A 21,763-nucleotide genomic window follows, 5' to 3' on the forward strand; every position below is an offset into this window, starting at 1 on the left:
ACACAGATCTTCCATAAAGAAACATATTTCACATATTTATGTTTTGGGTCAAGGGGTAAAGCAAGTAATGTGAAAATGCTTGTATGTATTTTGATGAAAAGGTCTTTTTGAGGATGAGGCATTTGAGAATCTTACTTATTTTTTCCCCTCATTTAAAAATCTTTTGGAGAATGGGCATGGTGACTCATACCTATAATCTCAGCACTTTAGGAGGCTGAGGCAGGAGAATCCCTTCAGTCCAGGAGTTCAAGACCAGCCTGGGTAACACAGAGAGACCCCCTCATCTCTACAAAAAAACCCGAAAAAATTAGCTAAGCGTGGTGGCTTGCACCTGTGGTCTTAGCCTCTCAGGAGGCTGAGGTGGGAGGATTGCTTGAGCCCCAGAGATTGAGGCTGCAGTGAGCCGTGATTGTGCCACTGCATTACAGCCTGGGCAATAGAGCAAGACCTTATCTTAAAAAAATAAAAAATAAAACTAAAAATATTTTTGGTTCTGTTTTTAAACCTTCCATTATTTTGAGATTCACAGGCTGCAGTTTATTAATGGAAGAATTTGATAAAAAGAAACTGCCAAATCTCTAGAGACTGAATACATCTTTTACTGCGTGAAATTTATTCTAACGTATTTTATGTTTTGCCCATCACTTAAAAATAAAGAAAAAAAAATTGACGCCTAGAATTTTCGAAATCTGGCAAATATAAAGGCCAATAATATAGCTACTTTGAAAATGGAAGTGCAGAACTTCCAAAAGTTAGGCAATATTGAGAAGCAAAGGAGACTAAGACAGAAGTTCAGATAATGATGCAACAAATGGTCAGGGGTTCAGTGTACAAGAGGGAAGGGATGAGACAGAGATAGCCTCTTGCTCTCGGCTGCAGACTGTAAGGAAACAAATGCTGAGGCACTAACACTGTTTCTAAATCCAGATTTCTGGGTTTTAAGATGATGGTTCTTATACAGCTAATAGCAGAATTCTGGACAATGAGTTAACTGCATTTTCAGCTTGTGTTAAGTTGACAAAAATTAACATGGCTTAATTAAATTATTCTTCATTACTTTATCTTTTAATAGTGGTTATGGGTTACTTCATTTGTCACCCACAAAAAGATTGCTGTCCTCTGCCAAATTCAGCATCAGAGAATATCTTTAATGGAACTGCTTTGATAAAATCTTGGCACCACACATCCCTCAGTTCCAAACTGGAGCTCCAAGTGTGGTCAAATATGAATTTACTGGACCCCTTAAACATAAAATGCAATCAATAGGTTCTCCTCTTTCCCACTGTAAGCTTACACTTCTTGGAATCACCACTTTCTTGGTCCCAGAAGAACTGTCATAGTTGGCCAAACCATCTATGACCCCAAACAGCCACTACTTATCAGCCCAACGTTCTGGTCCCACACTTTGTTTCCATATTAACTCTGAAACTACTTGGATGATTTTTTGAGACACTGAAGCCAAGTTTTTACACTATTTCTAACCTGTCAAAACACATTCACACACACTGCCTTACTTTCCCTTCTGGAAAATTAAATGAATGACAGCGAAAACGCATCTCTTCATTACCCTATTCTGCTTCTTCAGCCCATGTTCCCTGTGTCCAGGATCCCACCACTACACATCCTTTGGGTCAGGCACAAACCCAGAAGTCACTCTTGACTCCTCCTTTTCCTTGACCACCACCCAACCACCAGATGCAGTTGGATCCATCTCTAAATGGCTACTTTTTTCTTGTTCTGTCTCCTAAGATCAAGGCCACCATTATCTCCTGTCTGGACCACTGCAACAGCCTCAGTGGACCTGGGTTCTCCAATATACTCTCCACACTGCAGACTGCCATGCTTAAAACTTCACACACACTCCACTAACATTAAGCAAGGTTCAAACACACACAGTGCCCTTTACCATCTGGACTCATGCCCCGCATTCCTGCCTCATTCCTTACCAACCTAAATCCTTCCCCAGCATCCTATACTTTGAACTTCTTGGAACTTCCTGAACCTGACAAACTTTTCCATACATCTAAGCCTCTGTTAAACTGCTTCTCTGACTATCCTTCAGTACTCCATAAAGCGGTCATTTCCCCCAGGAAAGCAACACAACATCTACCCACCTGCACCCCTCACCCAACCCCGCCAGATTAGAAACCTGTCCTGTGCATCCCCAGCAAATTCAGAGTCCACTTCCGTTACCCTGTGCAGTCACTGCTCAGTTTGTCATTGACCCCCGTCAGACTGGGCGCAAAGTGAAGAAAAGGACTATGTCTTATTCATAAGTACCTAGAGCTTAGCACTAATGTGCAACATATGCTTTTGGAAGGTGCTCAATAAATGCTTCCATCTATTAAGGTACAGGTTTTATGTAATTTTACAATGAGAAATCTGAGGCAGAAGGCAGCTGAGTGACTTGCCTGATGTCACAGAACTAGTTCAAAGAAGAGGTGACACTGAAGCCACACCTTGTGATTCCTGCCCTGTGGGACATAGCACTAGACTGCCATGGTTGTAGTTTCAAAGACTAAACACTCCAAAGCAATAGAGGAACAGTGCTGGCAGTGTTAGCAAATCTGAATGACAACTTTCCCTATGGTGGACACAGAATAAGCCTTACATTCAGCGGGCCTGTAAGCAGCCACATTCTTAGGCAAAGTCCATCCTTTCTACCAGCCATAAATCTTTAAGTTATACCATACCTTTTTCCTCTGTCACATGGTGAAGTAACTTCTCAAGTCCAGGAAGTTTCAGCAACAAGATGCAATTTGGAAACATGTTATCCACCACAACTTGATCAAGGGGCTGAAACTTCCCCTGAAAAAACACTTTAGTTAGTTGAAAAGCAAGCATTTCATTCAACAAAGACATTCAGAAAAAAAGAGAAAAAGACACATTTACTCATGACTGGGCCTTTAAACTTAGTGCAGAGCCACCTATTCCATCTAAGGAATCCCTACAATGGGACAGGCTCTAGGACGGACCCCAGATCCCTTTAGGAAGCGCCTGTGAGCACTGGGGTCCCACGCAGCACACCATCTACCTCAGGTGTACAGTCCCCAAATGAAACGGGGAACAAAATCAATCTATAAAAGCACTGGAAGCCACAGAAGTTTGCAAAGACGGTGGAGACTGCCTGGGGCTGGTCCAACCCATTCAATTTGAAGAACCAGCTGTGGTCACAGAGCAAGAGTCCTGACTATCACACTGGAACAAGCCCAGACCAGGCCCAGACATACATCTGCTTCCCCATCGTCACTCTAGGGATGATGAAAGAAGCACCCACCACAAAAAGAAAATACAAAAGTGAATCTACCCCTGTCAGAGCTGCTTGACAATGCTTCCAAATTTAGACCAGAATAAAAGAAAAGACAGCCAGAGGGAGAAGTCCTGGGAAGCTGTAGACAGGCTAAATCAGGCTGAGCCACAGAAGTTTACACGGCCTGGTTGCCAGTGGGCCAGAAGTGTAGACCATATGGATTCACAACATCATTCTTCGGAATTAGGTCCAGTTTTTCTTAACTGTACTAGTAGCAAGTAGAGGTGAAGTTTGTCTAAATTAAGGTATTAGCCCCCTGTTTTGGGGACACCAGATTGTACCAGATGTACGGCCTTGCCCATGCCCCACTTCTAGCTCGCTCTATCTCTCGTGTACTGACAACTCCTCCTGAAGACACAAAAACTGTGTCTGATCAATTTCTGCAAATGCAGCTCTCTTGGGTTTTAAGGGTAAAATCTTTTCAATCATTTAGGAGCACATGTGCTAGCTTGCCATACTTTCTCTTAGGTTAACTAGTGCCATGAACTATCTCAATTTAAATATTTTTTCCTTCAAATAGTAAGAATAATGCACAGATTTTTCCCAAGTCTTACTGTCTTTAGATTTCTACCTTAAATCTTTAGTCTTCAATGATCAATCAATATGTTAAATATTTGACTACTCTAAAACAATATTTATATGTAATGGACTACCACACAGTCATGATATAAAATAATTTCATAACTAACTAGTGTTTCATTCTTATTTTTATTTACCATATATACATTGAAGGAAATGCAATAAGCAACATGCCTTGACTATAAAGCTAGTAGCAATGGGATACGCAGAAAAAAAGTTATTTTTACTGATGTTAAAATAAAGTTTAAAAGAAAAGGTCACATTTCAAAAGTGTGTATCATAATTTTTAACTAAATAGGAAATGATCATGTCTAAAATGCAGAGAAGGAAATACCCAAACATCTCAAGTGTTACTTTAAAGGGCATTTCTGGCACTTGGGAAGACGTGTTTGGGAAGTACAATAGTTTAAAATGAAAGCCAAAGACCATCCTGAACAGCATTTCTGCTTCATTCTGCACCTGTCAACGTGAGCTCCATAGCACCCCAGAGATGCTCAGAGTGCCAGGATAGGGTTAATCCCCCACAGTCATGGTCCTAATGGGAGATGGAGAAATGCTATCAAAAAGGGGAGGGGAGCCTTAAATGCAGATCAATATATGTGCTGAGGCTGGCTGGTGTCTTTCTGCTCATTAATTTATCCTAGAAAACACCACATAGGTGAGCCACTGAGGTTTTCAAATTCCTCACTGAATATTCCCCAGGGCCTTCCTGGTGATTAGGACCATTTCTGTTCCTTAAAGACACGAGGCTTACCAGCCTCACAGCTTGTGTGCCCTCGTTATACTGGCCATCACAGTAGCTTCCAGATAAACGGACACATGATTAAATGAAGGGATAAAACTTCACTAATCCACAGTGAAGGGCAGAGGGCAGGGAAGGAGGAGGCTAAAAGAGGCTAAGCTGCATCAAGAGAAAGCATGCATTGATACTTTATGACTTTCAGCATTTATAGCAACTTAAATTAATTTACCTACCAAATGGAGGTTTCAGGAATTTGGTCTAAGGATTAAGCAAGAAATTTATAAGTGTTCAAACTTTATGCAATCATGAGAGTACAAAAAAACCAAATTCTTCTAAGCAGTTTGAGTAACACTTATCACTTAAAATTATTAATTAAAAGATTTTCCAACTATGGTTGATGGATCCCTGGGTCATGAAGTACCCAAGCTCAAAGCTATTTTCCTAATACTGCTAAGATGCTATCTGCATTTTCACTGTGTGGACATCTGCACTGATGATTCAAATGCAATGGTGGGTAAAACTGCTGGCTCCTTAGCACGAGTCTGGTGGTGGCACCAGACTGTCCTAGCCATCATTTGGATCCTCATTGCCATTTATGTGCAGTTTAAAAAATGCCAGTATCACTTAAGAATATCATTGAGTAAGTAGTAAAAGCAATTAATTTTACTTAAATCTTGAATCTTAAACACAAGTCTTGTAAATTATCTATGATGAAAGTGAGGTATGGCCAAAGGCCTTTGGATGCTTAACCAAAGGTAAGCTGATTACCAGGAAGAGCATGTTCTCCTGGGACTGGTTTAGTTGCAAGCAGAACCAGCTGCTTTTTCACAGATACCATTTTTATTTGAAAAACCCACTATGAATTATGGTGATTCAGGCCCCAGTATTAGGCCGAATATGAATGAAGTGAGCCTGTCATTTCAAGGGAAAGACTGACAGTATTTACAGACAACAATAAAATTTGAGCTTTGAAGCAAAAATCAGAATTGTAGAAAATTTCTATCTGCCACTATGACAGCTTCCCAATACCTAAAGAGCTTTCTGATGAGATCAGTGGTAACATTAACAAAAGGGAGTGTGTGTGTGTGTGTGTGTGTATAAAATGAGATGTGTCAACATTTGGAAGGCACCTGCCACTACGCCTGGCTAATTTTGTATTTTTAGTAGAGACGGGGTTTCACCGTGTTAGCCAGGATGGTCTCGATCTCCTGACCTCGAGATCCGCTGGCCTCGGCCTCCCAAAGTGCTGAGATTACAGGTGTGTGCAACCATGCCCGGCCAAAAAAGATCCATTTTAAGTGCAAGATAGACCAATGGATTTTAATGTAACAGAGCATAAAAAGTTAACTGACAAAGTTTAAGATTCCACATTGCAACTAAACTTTAAAAAACTACCACTTGTTGATTTTTTAGGTAGTATTAAAGAAAAATATCCACAATAATCTAAAAAGGCTGTAACATTATTTCTTCCTTTTCTAACTACAAAGATGTATGGGGCCGCATATTTTTCATATAATCTAACCATAATAACGTATGGAAACAGACTGAATGCAGAATCAGATATAAGAATCCAGTTGTCTTCTAATTAAGCCAAACACTAAAGAGATTCGCAAAAAAGCAAAAATGCCACATGCCTCATTAAATTTGGTTGTTTCAATAAAAAATGTGTTATTTATGTTAACATGTAATGGTCTTACTATTTTTAACTTTTAAATAAATAGTTTTTAAATTTCTCAGCTTTAATTTCTAAGAGTGAGTATTGCTAGAACCCACAAAAACATAAGCTCCTTGGAACCCTTAATAATTTTAATTGTAAATGTATCCTGAGACCAAAATATTGCAGAAATTCTGGCTAAAATTATTACTATTAGTAAGCTGTGTCTTTATTTCTATTCCAAAGGTAAATTTTATCCATCTGGGATTCCTCAAGTCTCAACTAGCACATCCCCATTAATGAGCTTCTACTGGACCTGCCCCAGGTTACCTATTCCACAGTCTCTCACTAAAGAAGATAAATTTTTCCTCTCCTAAGACATGTGGTCAATTTTTAAATACCTGTTTTGTATTTCAAGGGTAAGGAATACTTAATGATAAAGGAGTGTTAGTTGCTAGGCTTTGTCAAGCAGTAAGGTGCATAGCACAGTGAGTCAGGCAAGTCACAGGTCACAAGCAAGCCAGGGTCAGACTGGATTAAGAGTAAGGTGCTGCTTCTCTGGCCTGTGCAGTAGTGCTCTGTCCTGCACTGGCCCATATGACTCATGTTTTTTCCAGTTACTATATTAGATCTGAAGGTAGAATCCACCTTTGGATCATTAAAAGCAGAGAGAGGAGATCAAGCAAAAATAGTTGATTCTGTTTCCTCACTGTGGATGCCCCAAACTGGAAACTCACCTCCTTATCAGCCTTTATGAGGTAGTGGAGAAGCAGAAATAGAGGATCCACAGGTGTGGCGAAGTGGAGAAGACCTCCTGCAGATCACAAAAAGGACGAAGGGAATTAAATGTCTTGGAAAGACAATGTGGCTATTTCACCTTAATCTCAAAGTGAAAAACAGTGTTGAAAAATATATGTGAAATTCCAAATTCAAATCTCTTCTTATACAGGTCTGAGAGTCTATGTGATTCTCTCAAAAGGCAGAATGTGCTCTATGAGATTTTACTCCAAAGAGCTTCAAATTCCTGTGTGGAGAGAATCAAGACCCTGAAGTCGATCTTTAACTTTCCATTTCTTCTTTAGAAATCATTTTTAACACAGCCTCCCAAGCCCCTGCAGAAAGAGGGGTTAGGAGGAAGCACAGACAGAATGAGAACACAGCAATGTTAGGAAACCTGTATAGTCAATCTATAAAGCTGCAGTAAAATGTAATTTCCTGTGCTTTTGAGGACAAAGCCATGGGAAAGCAGTGCCATTCTCTCTATACACAGTCCCTTCTGTAGTCTGTGGGCAGCTGGATGTGGGATGCTTTGAATACCCACTGACTGTCCCCATCCCAGAACACGAGGCAGAACAGTTCCATTGGCCTACTCTTCCTTTAGTCAGCACTGTCCCCAAATTAAGGGAACACCACAAGAAACAGAACTTTGGTGCTGAGGGGTGTATGTGTGTATGGGGGTGGGGGAGCAGGTGGGCAGGCAGGTATATGACAAAGCATTTTAAAGAAACTTTGTTAAGTTCTAGCCTATGTTAGAAGCCATATCAGTATTCAGTTTCAAGGAAGTAACATGTTAAAAACACAAAGATGCGCGCGGTGGCTCAAGCCTGTAATCCCAGCACTTTGGGAGGCCGAGATGGGCGGATCACGAGGTCAGGAGATCGAGACCATCCTGGCTAACACGGTGAAACCCCGTCTCTACTAAAAAATACAAAAAACTAGCCCGGCGTGGTGGCGGGCGCCTGTAGTCCCAGCTACTCGGGAGGCTGAGGCAGGAGAATGGCGTAAACCCGGCAGGCGGAGCTTGCAGTGAGCTGAGATCCGGCCACTGCACTCCAGTCTGGGCGACAGAGTGAGACTCCGCCTCAAAAAAACAAAACAAAACGAAACAAACAAACAAAAAAAACACAAAGATCCTCAAAGGAGTTTCCAATCAACATGATATGTGCCCCATGTACAAATCTAACTTCTAACTCAGGACGTGTCACTGTTTTAGGAGACAAATCAGAGTTGCTAGCTTAAAATTTCCTACCGTCTAAGACACACAGGAGATGACCTAACCATAGTGCTCAAATGAGCTTTATGATTAAACCTGCTCTGATGCCAAGGAAGGCTAAACCAGTGACCAGACTCCAAACCCCGTGACAGACCCATAACCCCACGTGTGAAGAATAGGAAAAGCTGCAGTATGTGTTTAGTTATTGGAAATGCTTACACTAGTCACCTACCTGATTGAACTGACTGATTTATAAACCAAGAATGGTGTTTTTCCTTGAAAACTTTTACTTCAAACAGCTGCTGTAGACACATATTGAACAAGTAAATGGTTCCTTTTCCTGTTAAGACAAATCTGTCTTTTATTTTAAGTTTTCTCACACACACACACACACCCCCCAAAAGACTATACAATATCTCTGAGGAATGTTCCTAATATGAACATAAACATACACAGGTCTATTCTAAAATTTCCTTGATTCCAAGGAAAGCTTATAGCTGTTATACATAGATGGTAATTTTCCAGCTCCATAATCCTCACTGGATTTAAACCAAAAAATCAGAAAGTGCAAGTCATTTATCTTAACTGCTACAAAGCCTGTCCTTAAATCCTCCATCAGATCAAGAGGGAATATCCATTCCTAAACTATCAAAACACAATAGTTCAGCCATATGACATGAGCTGGCACGTGGGTCCCTGCCTCTGGATAGTGTGTGGCTCTCCCCACACAGGGTCTAAGACAGGGACCAAGCCCATGGACCCCACAGGCCAACCCTAAGTGAGAAAGCCAGACATGCCTGAAGCCATAGGGAGTGAATAAAGCTTTATTCAACTGAATGAATTTTTTCCTTTTCTTTCTTAACCAAACAAACAAAAAAAAAAAAAATGGGAGGAGGCAGAAGAGGGTGAAGACTGTGCACATCTGCATGTTTTATCACTTCAACTAATGAAAAAAAATTCTTTTAACCATAGCACAATCTCTGGAGACAAGGATGTTGAGTTTAACTCTATCTCCACCATATGCTGGGCACATGCCCTTGGGGAAGTTACATAAACCTTCCTGTGGCTGTTTCCACATCTGTAAAATGGGGACAATACTGAACCTCTTCATGGGGTTTTTATAAGAATTAAAAAAAGAACACATGTAAATTTCCTGAACCAATACTTGGCACATAGTAAGAACTCAGCAAATGTTAGCCTTTACTTTCCCACTGCCAATGTAGTAAATAAAAACATTTGTTCCTCTGTGGTCTATGAGCATTTAGATAAAACAAATTTTAAAAGAGGGCTGGCTTTCTTCTGTACTTGTACTTTTCTTAAATGCTTTAGAACCTTTACTGCTACCTAAAACTTCTCTTCAAGAAATATTTCTCACCTCAACTTAGTCTGATATATAACTAAGAATTCTAAATATAGCTGACCAATTACAGTCAATTTCATTTTGAAGAAAAGAACGCTGGACAAAGTCAGGAATGTGTTTCTTCTCTTGTTGCTTCTATTTACATGTCTCTATAACAACAAGGCACTACCCACTGGCCCTCCCGTACTTTTACTATTCAGTATTACTGTCACCAGGAGAAACCTCTAATATGGCAAGTATCAGGTGTCTATGCAAAACCTTATAAATTAATGGAAAAACAATTACACACAGAGATAAACACTATCACCCATATCACTCCATATTTAGAATACACTTTAATATTTTTGCCTAAAAAATGTGAAGACAAAACTGAAAATGCACTGAATTTAAAGTTAAAATAAAATTGTTTTTCAATAAAATATGAATCTCTTCAACAGACAATGCTTATCATCAAAAAAAAAAAAATCATCCCCTGACAGAGAAAAAAATGTACTACTTTTTGGTCAGAAGAAAATAGGGAAGTATAGCGAAAACTGAAACTAATCAAAATCTCGGCATGTCAAGTAAAAGGTTTTTGTTTTTGTTTGTTTAATTCTGGTTGTTTATTTTACTTTATAAGATAAAATGAATAAAAATGGAGGCTAATGTTGAATAACTACTCTAAGAAAAGTTGGCTTAAAGAAGCCAAAGAAAATTAATCTGTTTTTAAAGAGAACTCAGACATGCTACTTTTTTGTTTTTCCAGTATTTCTGATGGCTGGATAGTTCTGTGAATTAAAATTATGAGAAGAAATTGTTTAAATGTTTAAGTCAAATGAATTATCTGGGAAGACTAGTAATGTCATCAGCTTGTTTTCTTCTCGTCACGGTGTCATCTTAACTTTAAAAGCTATTCAGAAAGAGCAAAAGCAAGGACACAAAGACATAATAGTATATACACTCATTAGCCACAACATTTAAGAACATTCAAGTTACGAGAAGAGAACTTACCTGAACACGGGTTAACCAGTTTTACAAACATTAGCCCACTTTTCATCTTCTTTGAAGCATCTTTTAAATATTCTGAAAATAAACCATGAATATCTAAAATTAAAACACACAACTGCTTTGTTGCTCACCTTACTTTATCCTGTTTTCCTTTCTTCTACTTACACAACTTTTCTAAGATTTTTAACTCAATTTATCACTTACAAATGATGTGATCTTCAGCAAATTACCAATTTCTCTGCAAGCTGCAGTTGATATTCAGGTAGTTTAAATTTATTTCTGTGAGGAATGATGAGAAGCAGGGGTCTAGAATCATAAGGCCTGGGTGATAATCTTAGCTTAGCCACCTAGATAGCTTTGTCACCTTGGGCAAGAGTCTTAATCTCCTGTCTCAAACACCATTTATAGAATGATAATAATAGTATACTGTTTTTCAAAGTATCAAATTAGCCAATCTACTGAAAACATTAAAATAATCAGGCAAATAGAAACATGAAATAAATGATAGCTATTATTAGTAGTACTATCATTTGTAATTGTTACTGTTATTATGAAGTAGAGAATTGTAAACATATTTACCTGAAACTTATATTTTTTACACAATTATCCTTTGCCTAATTTTCGAGTGGGATATTTGGCTTTTTTGTTGTTGTTACTACTTTGTGAGGTATCTTTATATACTAAGGATATCAACTATGTTTTTAATCCTGCTCATAATGACTTTTGCCATATAAAAGATAAAAAATCTTCATGCAATCATATCAATCTTTTTCATTATGGTTGTATCCTTTATATCACACTTAGAAAGGCCTTTTCTTAAGATTATGTGATTTGCCTATATTTTCATCTAATATTTAGAAATTATATTTTTAACCTATCTGGACTACATCTGGGTATAAGATATTAAGAGGAAATTCAATTTAAATATTTTTTTCAATGAGTTAACCAGTTGTACCAAAACCATCAAGTTTTTATCACACAAATTAAAACATAATAACCATGACTATTTTATTGGTAACACTCATCATATATTTTGAGTGGCATATTCATGGAACTCTCGAAATGTCCCTATTACCAAAAGGAACAATGGGGCACTGATTAGTAAGGGGGCATAGCAACAATTTACCAAAAGAGCAAAAGAGAAAGGATGAAAGAAAGGAGATTTTACTCTCTTTTATTTTTCTATGGCTCCCACTCCCTTTACTCTACTTTAGATCTTCATAAGCTTAAATAGAGCAGATATATTTTAGAAGTTGGCTTACCCATGAATGGTTAAAATATGACCATTTTTTTCTTAAACTAATAGTGACATTAAGTATCTACAGAAAAAAAAAAAAAAGAGATTCCTACTTTCCACCACGATGGAATAACAGGAATTCAATTAACCCTCTGAAACAACAACAACAAAAACCCACAAAACACCAGACAAAACATATGAAACAACTATTCTCAAGGCACTACACACAAGCCATGCAGGAGTCCCTGAGAGGTGGGAAACAAATTAGATGAGCCCTATGATTGCTCAGCTTACTGCTTTAAAAGAGTTTCCAGGCCACAGTGCAGAAAGGGAGAACCCAGTAAAGCCTAGCCGACTCGCTGAATTGAAGAGATGATGCTGAGAATTCCAGAAGACACCAAGGTGGTTGGGGTTCACAGGTCAGCACACAGGAAAGGAGAGGGCTAAAAAGAAACAAGACCCCAAAGATCTGCGGAGGGTCCCACTTGAGTACGATCAGTGCAGGCATGTGATGAAACTATCCAAGAGCCAGGAGAAAATCCATCTAAACAGATTTGAGGGAAGAGTACTTCACACTCCCTCAGGGTCTTGAATTGTGCCTAGTCCCAGACACACCGTAAAACCTCACAATTCAAAAGGGTATAGTACTCAAAAGGGTACTCAATAGTAGGGAACAGTCAGCCCTATTTGCTGCTCTGGTCCCACCAAACTAATTATAAAAGCAAGACCTAAAAGTATCCAATTCTTTCAAAGTAACTGTGTCCTAGAATGAAGTTCAAGAATATTTATAGAAACACAAAAATACTCATCACCCAAAAGGACAAAATTCACAATGTCTGCCATATAATCAAATACTATGAGGCATTCAAAGAAGCAGAAAAATATGGCCCATAATGAGCAAACAGAATCAATTACTGAAAGAGGGGTATTAATATACAAGATAATAGAATTGATAGACAGTCTTTAAAAACAACATTTCTCATGGACAAGTTAATTAGAGACAGAAGATTGCAAAAAAAAAAAAAAAAAAAAAAAACACCTAAACTGAATTTCTAAAGATGAAAAACACACTGGATAAAATTAATAGCTGAAGAAAAGATAAATGAACTTGAAGACACAGTAATAGAAACCATCTAAAATGGGAACACAGAGAAAAAAACTTGAAGAAAAAAGAGTATTAGTAAACTAAGGGACAATTTTATGCATTTTAATATATGTATAACTGGAGTTTCCAAAAGGAGAAGAGGGAATGAAAACAAATTTGAAGAAAATAAGTCTGAAACGTTCCAAATTTGATGAAAACTACAAATCCAAGAAGCTCAATGAACCCAAAGCATAAGAAACAGGAATAAAACTATACATCACAATAATACTTTGAAATCAGTAATAAAAAGAAAATCTTGGCTGGGCATGGTGGTGCATGCCTGTACTCCAGCACTTTGGGAGGCCAAGGGGGCAGCTTGCTTGAACCCAGGAGTTCAAGACCAGCCTGGGCAACGTGGTGAAACCCTGTCTCTACAAAAAATACACGTGTGGTGGCATGTGCCTGTAGTCCCAGCTACTCGGGAGGCTCAGGTGGGAGGATCACTTGAGCCCAGGAGTTTAAAGCTGCAGTGAGCTGTGACTACACCACTGTACTCCATCCAGCCTGGGTGACAGAGTGAGACTCTTTCTCTAAAAAAACACTGTTATTGTTCAATTGTCTACCTCTCCCTTCAGTTCTGTCAGTTTTTGATTCATGTAATTTGGGGCTCTGTCATTGGGTGTATACGTTTATAATTGTGATATCTTCCCAACAGACTGTTACATGTCTAGTAATAATTTTTATCATAAAGTTGATTTCATCTGATACTAGTATTGCCACTCCAGCTTTCCTTCAGTTACTGTTTGTATTGTATACCTTTTCCCATTCATTTACTTTCAACCTATTTTTGTTTTTAAATTTAAAGTGTGTGTAAGTGTGTCTAGTAGATACGATATAGTTGGGTCAGGAGTTTTCCTCCCCCCATTCTGCCAATCTCTGCCTTTTAACGGAAGTGCTTAGTGCATTTATATTTAATATAATTATAGATAAGGTAGGATTTACATCTGCCATTTAGCTCTGTTTTCTGTATGTCATATTCCTTTGGATTCCCCATTACTGTCTTATTTTGAGTTAAATAGATGTTTTCTAGGGTACCATTTTTGATCCTTGTTGTTTCTTTCATTTAAAGGAGTTATTTTCTTAGTGGTTATCCTGGGAATTACAGTTAGTATCTTAACTTACAATGTAGTTCAGATTAGTATTAACTAAGTTTCAAGAGTATTTAGTAAGTTTTCTGCATATTCCTTTTCCTCTCCTCTCCTTTGTGCTACTATCATACAAGCTACATCTTTATGTATTATAAGCCTGTTAACATAGTTTATAGTTATTGCTTTATGTAGTTATCACCCAAAAGAGTTACAAAAATATATTTGTGCTTTTATGTCTATTTCTGTATTTATCTTTACTAGTGCTCTTTATTCTTCATGTGGATTCAAGTTATCATCTAGTGCCTTATCCTTCTAATCTGAAGAACTCCCTTCATAATTTTTGTGGGACAGGTCTGCTAGTGACACATTGTTTCCCTTTATCTTAGAATGTCTTGGTTCCTTCCTCAGTTTTGAAAGATAATTGGGCCAGGCGCGGTGGCTCAAGCCTGTAATCCCAGCACTTTGGGAGGCCGAGACGGGCGGATCACGAGGTCAGGAGATCGAGACCATCCTGACTAACACGGTGAAACCCCGTCTCTACTAAAAAATACAAAAAACTAGCTGGGCGAGGTGGCGGGCGCCTGTAGTCCCAGCTACTTGGGAGGCTGAGGCAGGAGAATGGCGTAAACCCGGGAGGCGGAGCTTGCAGTGAGCTGAGATCTGGCCACTGTACTCCAGCCTGGGCGACAGAGCAAGACTCCGTCTCAAAAAAAAAAAAAAAAAAAAAAAAGAAAGATAATTTTGACAGATATAGAATTCTTTGTTGAGACTCTTTTTATTTCAGCACCTTAAATATGTCATCCCATTCACTTCCAGCCACCATAGCTTCTAATGAGAAGTCAGCTGTTAATTTTATTGAGGATCCCTTTTATTTGATGAGTCATTTTTCTCTTACTGCTTTCAAGATTCTTCTTGTCTTTTCACAGTTTGACTATGATACACGCAGGTATGGATCTCCTTGGGTTTATCCTATTTAGAGTTTCCTGCACTCATTAGTTGTGCAGACAAATATTTTTAAAATCAAATTTGGGAAGTATTTGGCATTATTTCTTCAAATATTCCTCTCCCACCCTTCTCTTCTCATCTGGGATTCCCATAATGCATATAATAGTAGACTTGATGGTGTCCTACAGGTCTCTGGGACTACATTCAGGTTCAGTTTCCTTTATGCTTTTTCTTTCTGTTCCTCACCCTGGATAATCTCAGTTGTACTATCTTTGAGTTTTCTAATTCTTTCCTCTGCCAGCTCAAATCTGCAGTTGAGCTCACTAGTGAATTTTTCATTTGTTATTATACTTTTCAAATCCAGAATTTAGATCCTTTTACAATTTATCTGTCTATTGATATTCTCTATTTGGTGAAACTTCATTGTCATACTTGCCTTTCATTCTTTAGACATGGTGTTCTTTAGTTCTTTGACAATGTTGTAGCAGCTGAATAAAATCTTTGTAGAATAAATCCAACATCTCAGACCCCTCAGAGACAGTTTCTATTGACTACTTTCTCTATTGTGTATGGGTCATACTTTCTTGTTTGTGGATGTATGTCTCATGCTTTTTGTTAAAAAGAAAAAAAACAAAAAAACTGAGCACTTCAGATAATAATAAATGTGGCAATTCTGGAAATTAGACTCTCCTGTCCCAACTCCCCAGGATTTGTTGTTGCTGTTTTTTATAGTTATTGCAGTTGTTGCTGTTTGTTTGTTTAGTGACTTTTCTGGACTACTTCTGTAAAGTCCGTATTTCTTGCAGTGTGCAGCCACTGATGTCTCTGTTTAGTTAGCTCAGTAGTTAGCTGATGCTGTGAACCAATAAGTGATTCAATCTTTGCTGAGGGGTGCTGTGTGTGTAGGTTGAGGCATACTTGCAACACTTGGGCACTTTAATCTTCTGCCTTAGCTTGTATTTATTGCTTTCTCAGGACCTCATGGTCAGTCAGAGGTGAGACACTGAGGCCCTCTCAGGTCCTTCTGAGCATGCACATAGCCCTGCATATGTGTGTAGCCTTCTAATCCCCTAGGAATATGACAGAGTTTTTTACCTCTATGTACATCTTGTTCCTCATATCTTACCCTTAGGTTTTTGGCCAGGTTTTTATTTGCGCAACTGGTATTGACCCCTCAGAAGCTACAATATTAAACGATTGTCACTGATTGTTTTTGACAAATACCCTGAAGATAGGGCTCTGTGGGAATAGAGCAAGCTCTGAGCTCCACGGTAGGTCAAATAACAACTATGCCCTGCAAATGAGACTTTTCCAAGGAGCTGTGAGAAAAGTCAAATAGGGACAATGCTCTGGGAATGGGACTTCTTGAGGATCTTCCATCTAGGCCTATCCTATCCAATGGTTGAAGGCTGCTGGTTTTTACAAGTACCGTGTTTGCAAGACTGCTGGTTTTCAAGGCTACTGCAGAGCTGAGGAGAGGAAATGGGAGTAGTTCAAGTTACAATCCCACAGACCCTGCTGCTCCTAATAAGATTCAGAAGATTTTCTTGAATAAACACTTCTCAAACTGTTGGAAGCCTTTGGCTAATTTCAGGGGTTCTGAAAAAGTTGCTTTTTGCTGTCTTTGCCAGTTTTTTCACTGCTTTTATGGGAGGGTAGATTTACCCTGACTGAACTTTGAAGACTTGGTATGAGAAAAAGAGTTCATTTACTATAATATTTCTGATAAATTCCTTAGTCTATACCTGGTATTAGGCACACAAAATTACTTGTAACTATAAATTAACTCTATCAAAGTTAAAGAAAGGAAAAGTTAAAGAAAGTTAAAGGAAAAAAAGTTTCCATTTACTCTGAGAAAATCCTGGGTTATTTCACGGACTAGCTTCTCACCCAACAGGTTTGGAAGCTCCATCCTTTTTCTAACTTCTGCTATATTTTACTTACATCTAGCACAGGTGAAGAATAGCTAAATTAATTAGAGAAGAAAACCCTGCTTTTAGAGTAATGGGAAAGAATTAGAAAAGAGAGAGGGAGTGTGAGGAAGGGTCATGATCTATAAACCTACTTTTAACTTATGTCTGTTTCTTCAATGATGTCAGCACAGAAAGAACATTGGACCTAGAGTCAGATGGGTTCATACTCCAATCTCAGCTCCTTTCCTGACTCAGTAGTGTGACTCTGTGCAAGATACTCAACTTCTCTGTGGTTCAGTTGTTTCATCTATAGAATGGGTATAATAATAATAATTTTACATATTTCTGTTAGATTGAAATGAAATGTATGTGAAATTGCCTAGAAAACATAATAAGCAATCAATTACAATCAGTTTCCCTTCCTTCAACTACGTGGAAAAAGTCAGGAATATGTAGGGAATAATAAGATCAAAATATAAAAGTCACAAAATCTAAGCACAGAGTTACATAAAGGCTTAACAATTAGTCTTCCAAGAAAATATTAAGTTAGAACCAGTGTATCTTGTTTAAAAGCCAGAACACAATGCATTTTATATGTAAAAATCAAGATAATGTAAAGTTCCAGTGGTGTTTCTGGCACATGAGATATACTCAATAAACATAACATAAATGAATTGTTCAGTTTTAGAAAAAACTCAATAAGAAATTACAAAAGCAAGTTTTGATACTAAAAGAGCCAAATTTCACTTGTCTAGAAAATTTACTCATATGAGACACCTTATTCCAAAACTATGCTTCCGACTCTATTTTTAAAAGAGTAGCTATACACTTTGTCTTTTTTTACTCTTTTATCTAAGAGATGACATAGTCATGCTGGCTAAAAAAGTATTTTCACAAAAAAAGAAAAAACTCAGACAACTGAGAAGCAGCTATCAGTCTTGCTGGCCATTTTAGGTTTAATAATATGTTAAACTTCCCAATTATCTCAAGCTCTGCCCCTCTGGTTCCTTAAAAGTAACTGATTCCATAGTAGTTATCCTCATGGTCTCTATATTCTCTGTAAAGATTCAATTGTATGTCCCACTGGTCACCATTAACTCTGGCAGCAAATCTTCCATCTCTTTACTATCCTGATCTAAATACTTCCACAGGCTGGGCACGGTGGCTCACACTTGTAATCCCAGTACTTTGAAAGGCTGAGATGGGCAGATCACTTGAGTCCAGGAGTTAGAGACCAGCCCGGCCAACATGGTGAAACCCCATCTCTACTAAAAATACAAAAATTAGCTGGGTGTGGTGGCACATGCTGTAATCCCAGCTACTTGGGAGGCTGAGGCATGAGAATCGCTTGATAAGAATCACTTGAACCCAGGAGGCAGAAGTTACAGTGAGTTGAGATCACGTCACTGCACTCCAGCCTGGGCGACAGAGCGAGACTCTGTCAAAACAAAACAAAACAAAAAACCCTCAACAAACAAGGAATCTCTGATTGCTACTTTCCTGACATCTGTACTTTAAAGAAAACATACTAGTGACAAAGAGACAACTGTGTCTAATGAATGTAAAATAAAAAATAACAGCTAATATGTATTGGCCATTTACTGTCTACCAGGCACTGTTTAAGTCCTTTATATTGGTCACATAATAAGTGCCATATTAATTTCCACTTTTTTGGATGAAAAACTTGCCTGAAGATCAGAGTGCAAGTCAACTATAGAGTCAGGATTTAAGCTCAGTCAACTATTATCCAGAGCCAACGTTTTAAACTATAATACTGTAAAGAAACTCTTAATCTGAAGTCCCATACCTCTTAACTTAAAAACCACAAACTGCAGCTTGGAAACACAATGATCCTGACATGACTATTCTCCTATGATGTAAACATTTAAAACTTTCCCTCTCTTGTCCTGTCCTCCTCATCCTCAAAAACTGGCAGAGTCATCTAATGAGCTGCACTCCAGCTACTATAATCCAGCCAGTAGACCCAGCCATGGGGCAGAAGCAAGAGAAAGGAGGGAGAGCTGGGAAAGCTAAAAAGAGAAAGGGGCAGGATCCAAAAATACATGTAAGAAGGATAAGAGAGAGCAACTGGTTGTGGGATATAAGAAACACCTAGTGACAAAAACAGATGAAACATTTGACCAATGGCAAGAAAAGAAAACTGATCTTCCTATTAGAGTTTACAATATTCTACACATAGCTGCATGTACTTCTCCCCACCACCCCCAGATATTTGTGACATTTTAATGCTTAAAAATTAGGTTACACAGCACGTATCAATGCACAGACTTAACCATTCTGTATTTTTTAAAGTTAGTCACAAAGTATTGTACAAGCCAAAATAGTACATGATTTTTCATCTACAGACTATACAGTACAGGTTGTTGTACAGTTGATATGAAGTTATTTATCAAGCAAGTTTTTCAAACTTGGCAGCTCTTTCTTATCCCTCTCTTGGTTAAGACAAGTTTTTTTCACTGCATTTAAAGTTCAAAGACAAAAGACAAGTGATTTTTGCCAATTGTTCTTATGACTTGGAATCAATGGACATTTGTTCCTGAGCCTGTCTGATTTTTGGCACATAGGAGATATGCTCTGAGAAACATACACCCACTGTTGCATAGAGGAGAAAGTACAGACATCAAAGCACCATTCACTTTATTTTTAGATACCATATCAAGGCTATTCAGGTTTCTTAAGAAGATCCAATAGAAAAAAGAAAAAGAGAGATGAGATTATCACTCTCATGCTTATGCAATACTACGTCCTAAATAGGTTCCAGTTCATTTTCTTCAGACTTCAGCCATCAGAACATATTCAGACCCTCCCCTTCCCCCGACCCCTGGTACCCTCCTGCCTGTTTGCCAGATACTTCCTTGGAAACACTTTGGTAGGACACAAATACGATGCATGCAAGACAAATCAGCATAATTTTCAAGTAACTTGCAGCCTCCAGAAACACTAATTTCAGTAACAGCTATATGCCTTCCCTTCCCAAAACATCAGCACTGCTGTCAAAGACATCTGGGTCATTTTCCTGGCTTTGAAGCTCTTTGTTTCTTCAAAGACTACAAGAGGCAAACCAAGAAAGCAAGAGAGACATACACCAGGAAAATAACGTGATTACTGAAGTAATAGGTTCCTCTAAGCATAACTTTCTTTTGAAGCTTTGGAGAAAAAAACAAAAATTAGAAAACTAGCCTTCAGCAGGACCACAGAAGACAAAATCTCCATTCTTTCAGGGTTGTCCCTATCAACAACCATATTTCTAGGAACGACCTGTGCACTGGAGAAGAAGCTAGTAAAAAAATTCAGGTTCATAGCCAACTCAGAGCCACAAAGACCAGCAAACATATTGAGATGGAGCATGAACTATGTGGGAAGCAGGAAAAATTCTGGAATGCTAGAAAAGACAGACCCAATTGGGGTGACTGAGAGCAACCAGGTTTGGTTCCAGGGAAGGAGGTATATCTAGTCCCCAGTCATCAAACTGAGAGCAGTTTGAGACCAGCCTTTCCTGGTCCTCTGGCCTCTCCCATAGTGGTGAGGTATCATTATTCAGTCAGCAGAGTGGCCTCTGACACATGCAGGAGTCCTGGAAAAGGACTTGAGAGAGCTGACAGTCTCTGCCACTGGATTTCTATTGTATGTTGACAGATTATTTGACTTCTCTGAGTCTTGGTTTCCCGATGTGCAAAATGGTGATAATAAAGCTTGCCTTAACTGCTTCCCAAGGTCATCAAGAGGGTCAAATACAATTATATGAAAGTGTTTTGCAAAGTTATAACAGCTAGAAGATGCAGGCCTAGAAGCTGGGCTTCCTAAAAATTATACAAACTTTGACTAAATGAAGGCAAGTATAAGTTACAGCTGGAACCCAATTCTCCATACAAATAAACCTCTGCCATACCTATATACAAGTCAGTCAAAGAGACAACCAGCAACTGAGAAACCCCTAATGCTGGCCGTAGGCAAGACAGCTCATGAGTGGCTGACGTTTCTGGCCAGAGCTCAGAGTCCCACTGGTGAATGACGTGGTAGCTAATTCCTCTGCTGTCTATCCTGGACCCTTTCCTTCTTCCAGAACAGCACTCTTTATCCTCAAGTGCCCACTTTGTCCTCCTCTTGCACCTTGTGCTTACAGTGAAGCCTGCCCTCCCTGGCTACAGTAGGTATGTGATTACTGAAGTAACAGGTTGGAGGTGGAGGGTGGGACTGCATGTGACCACAGCAGGACTGGTCAGAAGGCTGTTTTGAAAGGTTTCAAACTGGAACTAAGAGGAGAGGCCCCTCCCAGCAGACACACCAGGGGAGCTGAGGCTTGGGAATCATGTGAAACCAGTTTTCCACTAAATGGAGGAAGTCGGTTTGAGAAGAGGAAGTTAACACTCAGGCAGAAACCCTGGACTCCTGCTGCTGCAACACCCTAGGGCCAGATGTCCTATGCTCTCCCCCACGCCACCACCCCTGCTCCTTCCTGGGAAGATGTGAACCTACTAAGGAACTCCCAAAGAAGTTCAAGTGTGGTTTTGTAACACACAACCCAGGTGCATTGATCCCACATTAAAAAATGGCAATTTCCATACTAAGGCAGACTCACAGGCTATTCAAACCAGTATCTGCTTTCAGGAAAGCACACCAAGGGATGTTTGCAGGAGGCTATGGTTGTCCTCAAAAATGCAACCTGCTTTGAATGACTTCTGAAACATCCTAGTTTGACACTGTGTCCAACACAGCTCTGTAAATGTATCTTTACCTATTTTGCACCTATTTGTATTTTCAATCTTTATCCACTTTCAAAGATAACCCAT

General features: G+C 38.9%; 1 protein-coding gene across 3 annotated transcripts in view; it reads right to left on the minus strand.

Annotated features, from left to right (window-relative positions):
- Positions 1-21,763, minus strand: part of RNASEH2B (ribonuclease H2 subunit B) — a 64,149-nt gene that overhangs the window by 35,263 nt on the left and 7,123 nt on the right. For 2 of the 3 annotated variants that reach the window (XM_033177662.1, XM_033177660.1), the window contains exons 2-5: positions 10,629-10,700; positions 8,511-8,618; positions 7,023-7,099; positions 2,694-2,808 (exon numbers count right to left, since the gene is read on the minus strand). In XM_033177662.1, coding sequence (XP_033033553.1) covers positions 2,694-2,808; positions 7,023-7,099; positions 8,511-8,618; positions 10,629-10,700 — 372 coding nt within the window. Of the gene's footprint in view, positions 1-2,693; positions 2,809-7,022; positions 7,100-8,510; positions 8,619-10,628; positions 10,701-17,104; positions 17,260-21,763 lie in introns of all 3 variants that reach the window. The other variant, XM_033177661.1, reaches the window with a different exon arrangement.

This window comes from Trachypithecus francoisi, unplaced genomic scaffold (genome assembly GCF_009764315.1).
Source record: "Trachypithecus francoisi isolate TF-2019V2 unplaced genomic scaffold, Tfra_2.0 Lachesis_group18, whole genome shotgun sequence".
NCBI lineage: Eukaryota > Metazoa > Chordata > Mammalia > Primates > Cercopithecidae > Trachypithecus > Trachypithecus francoisi.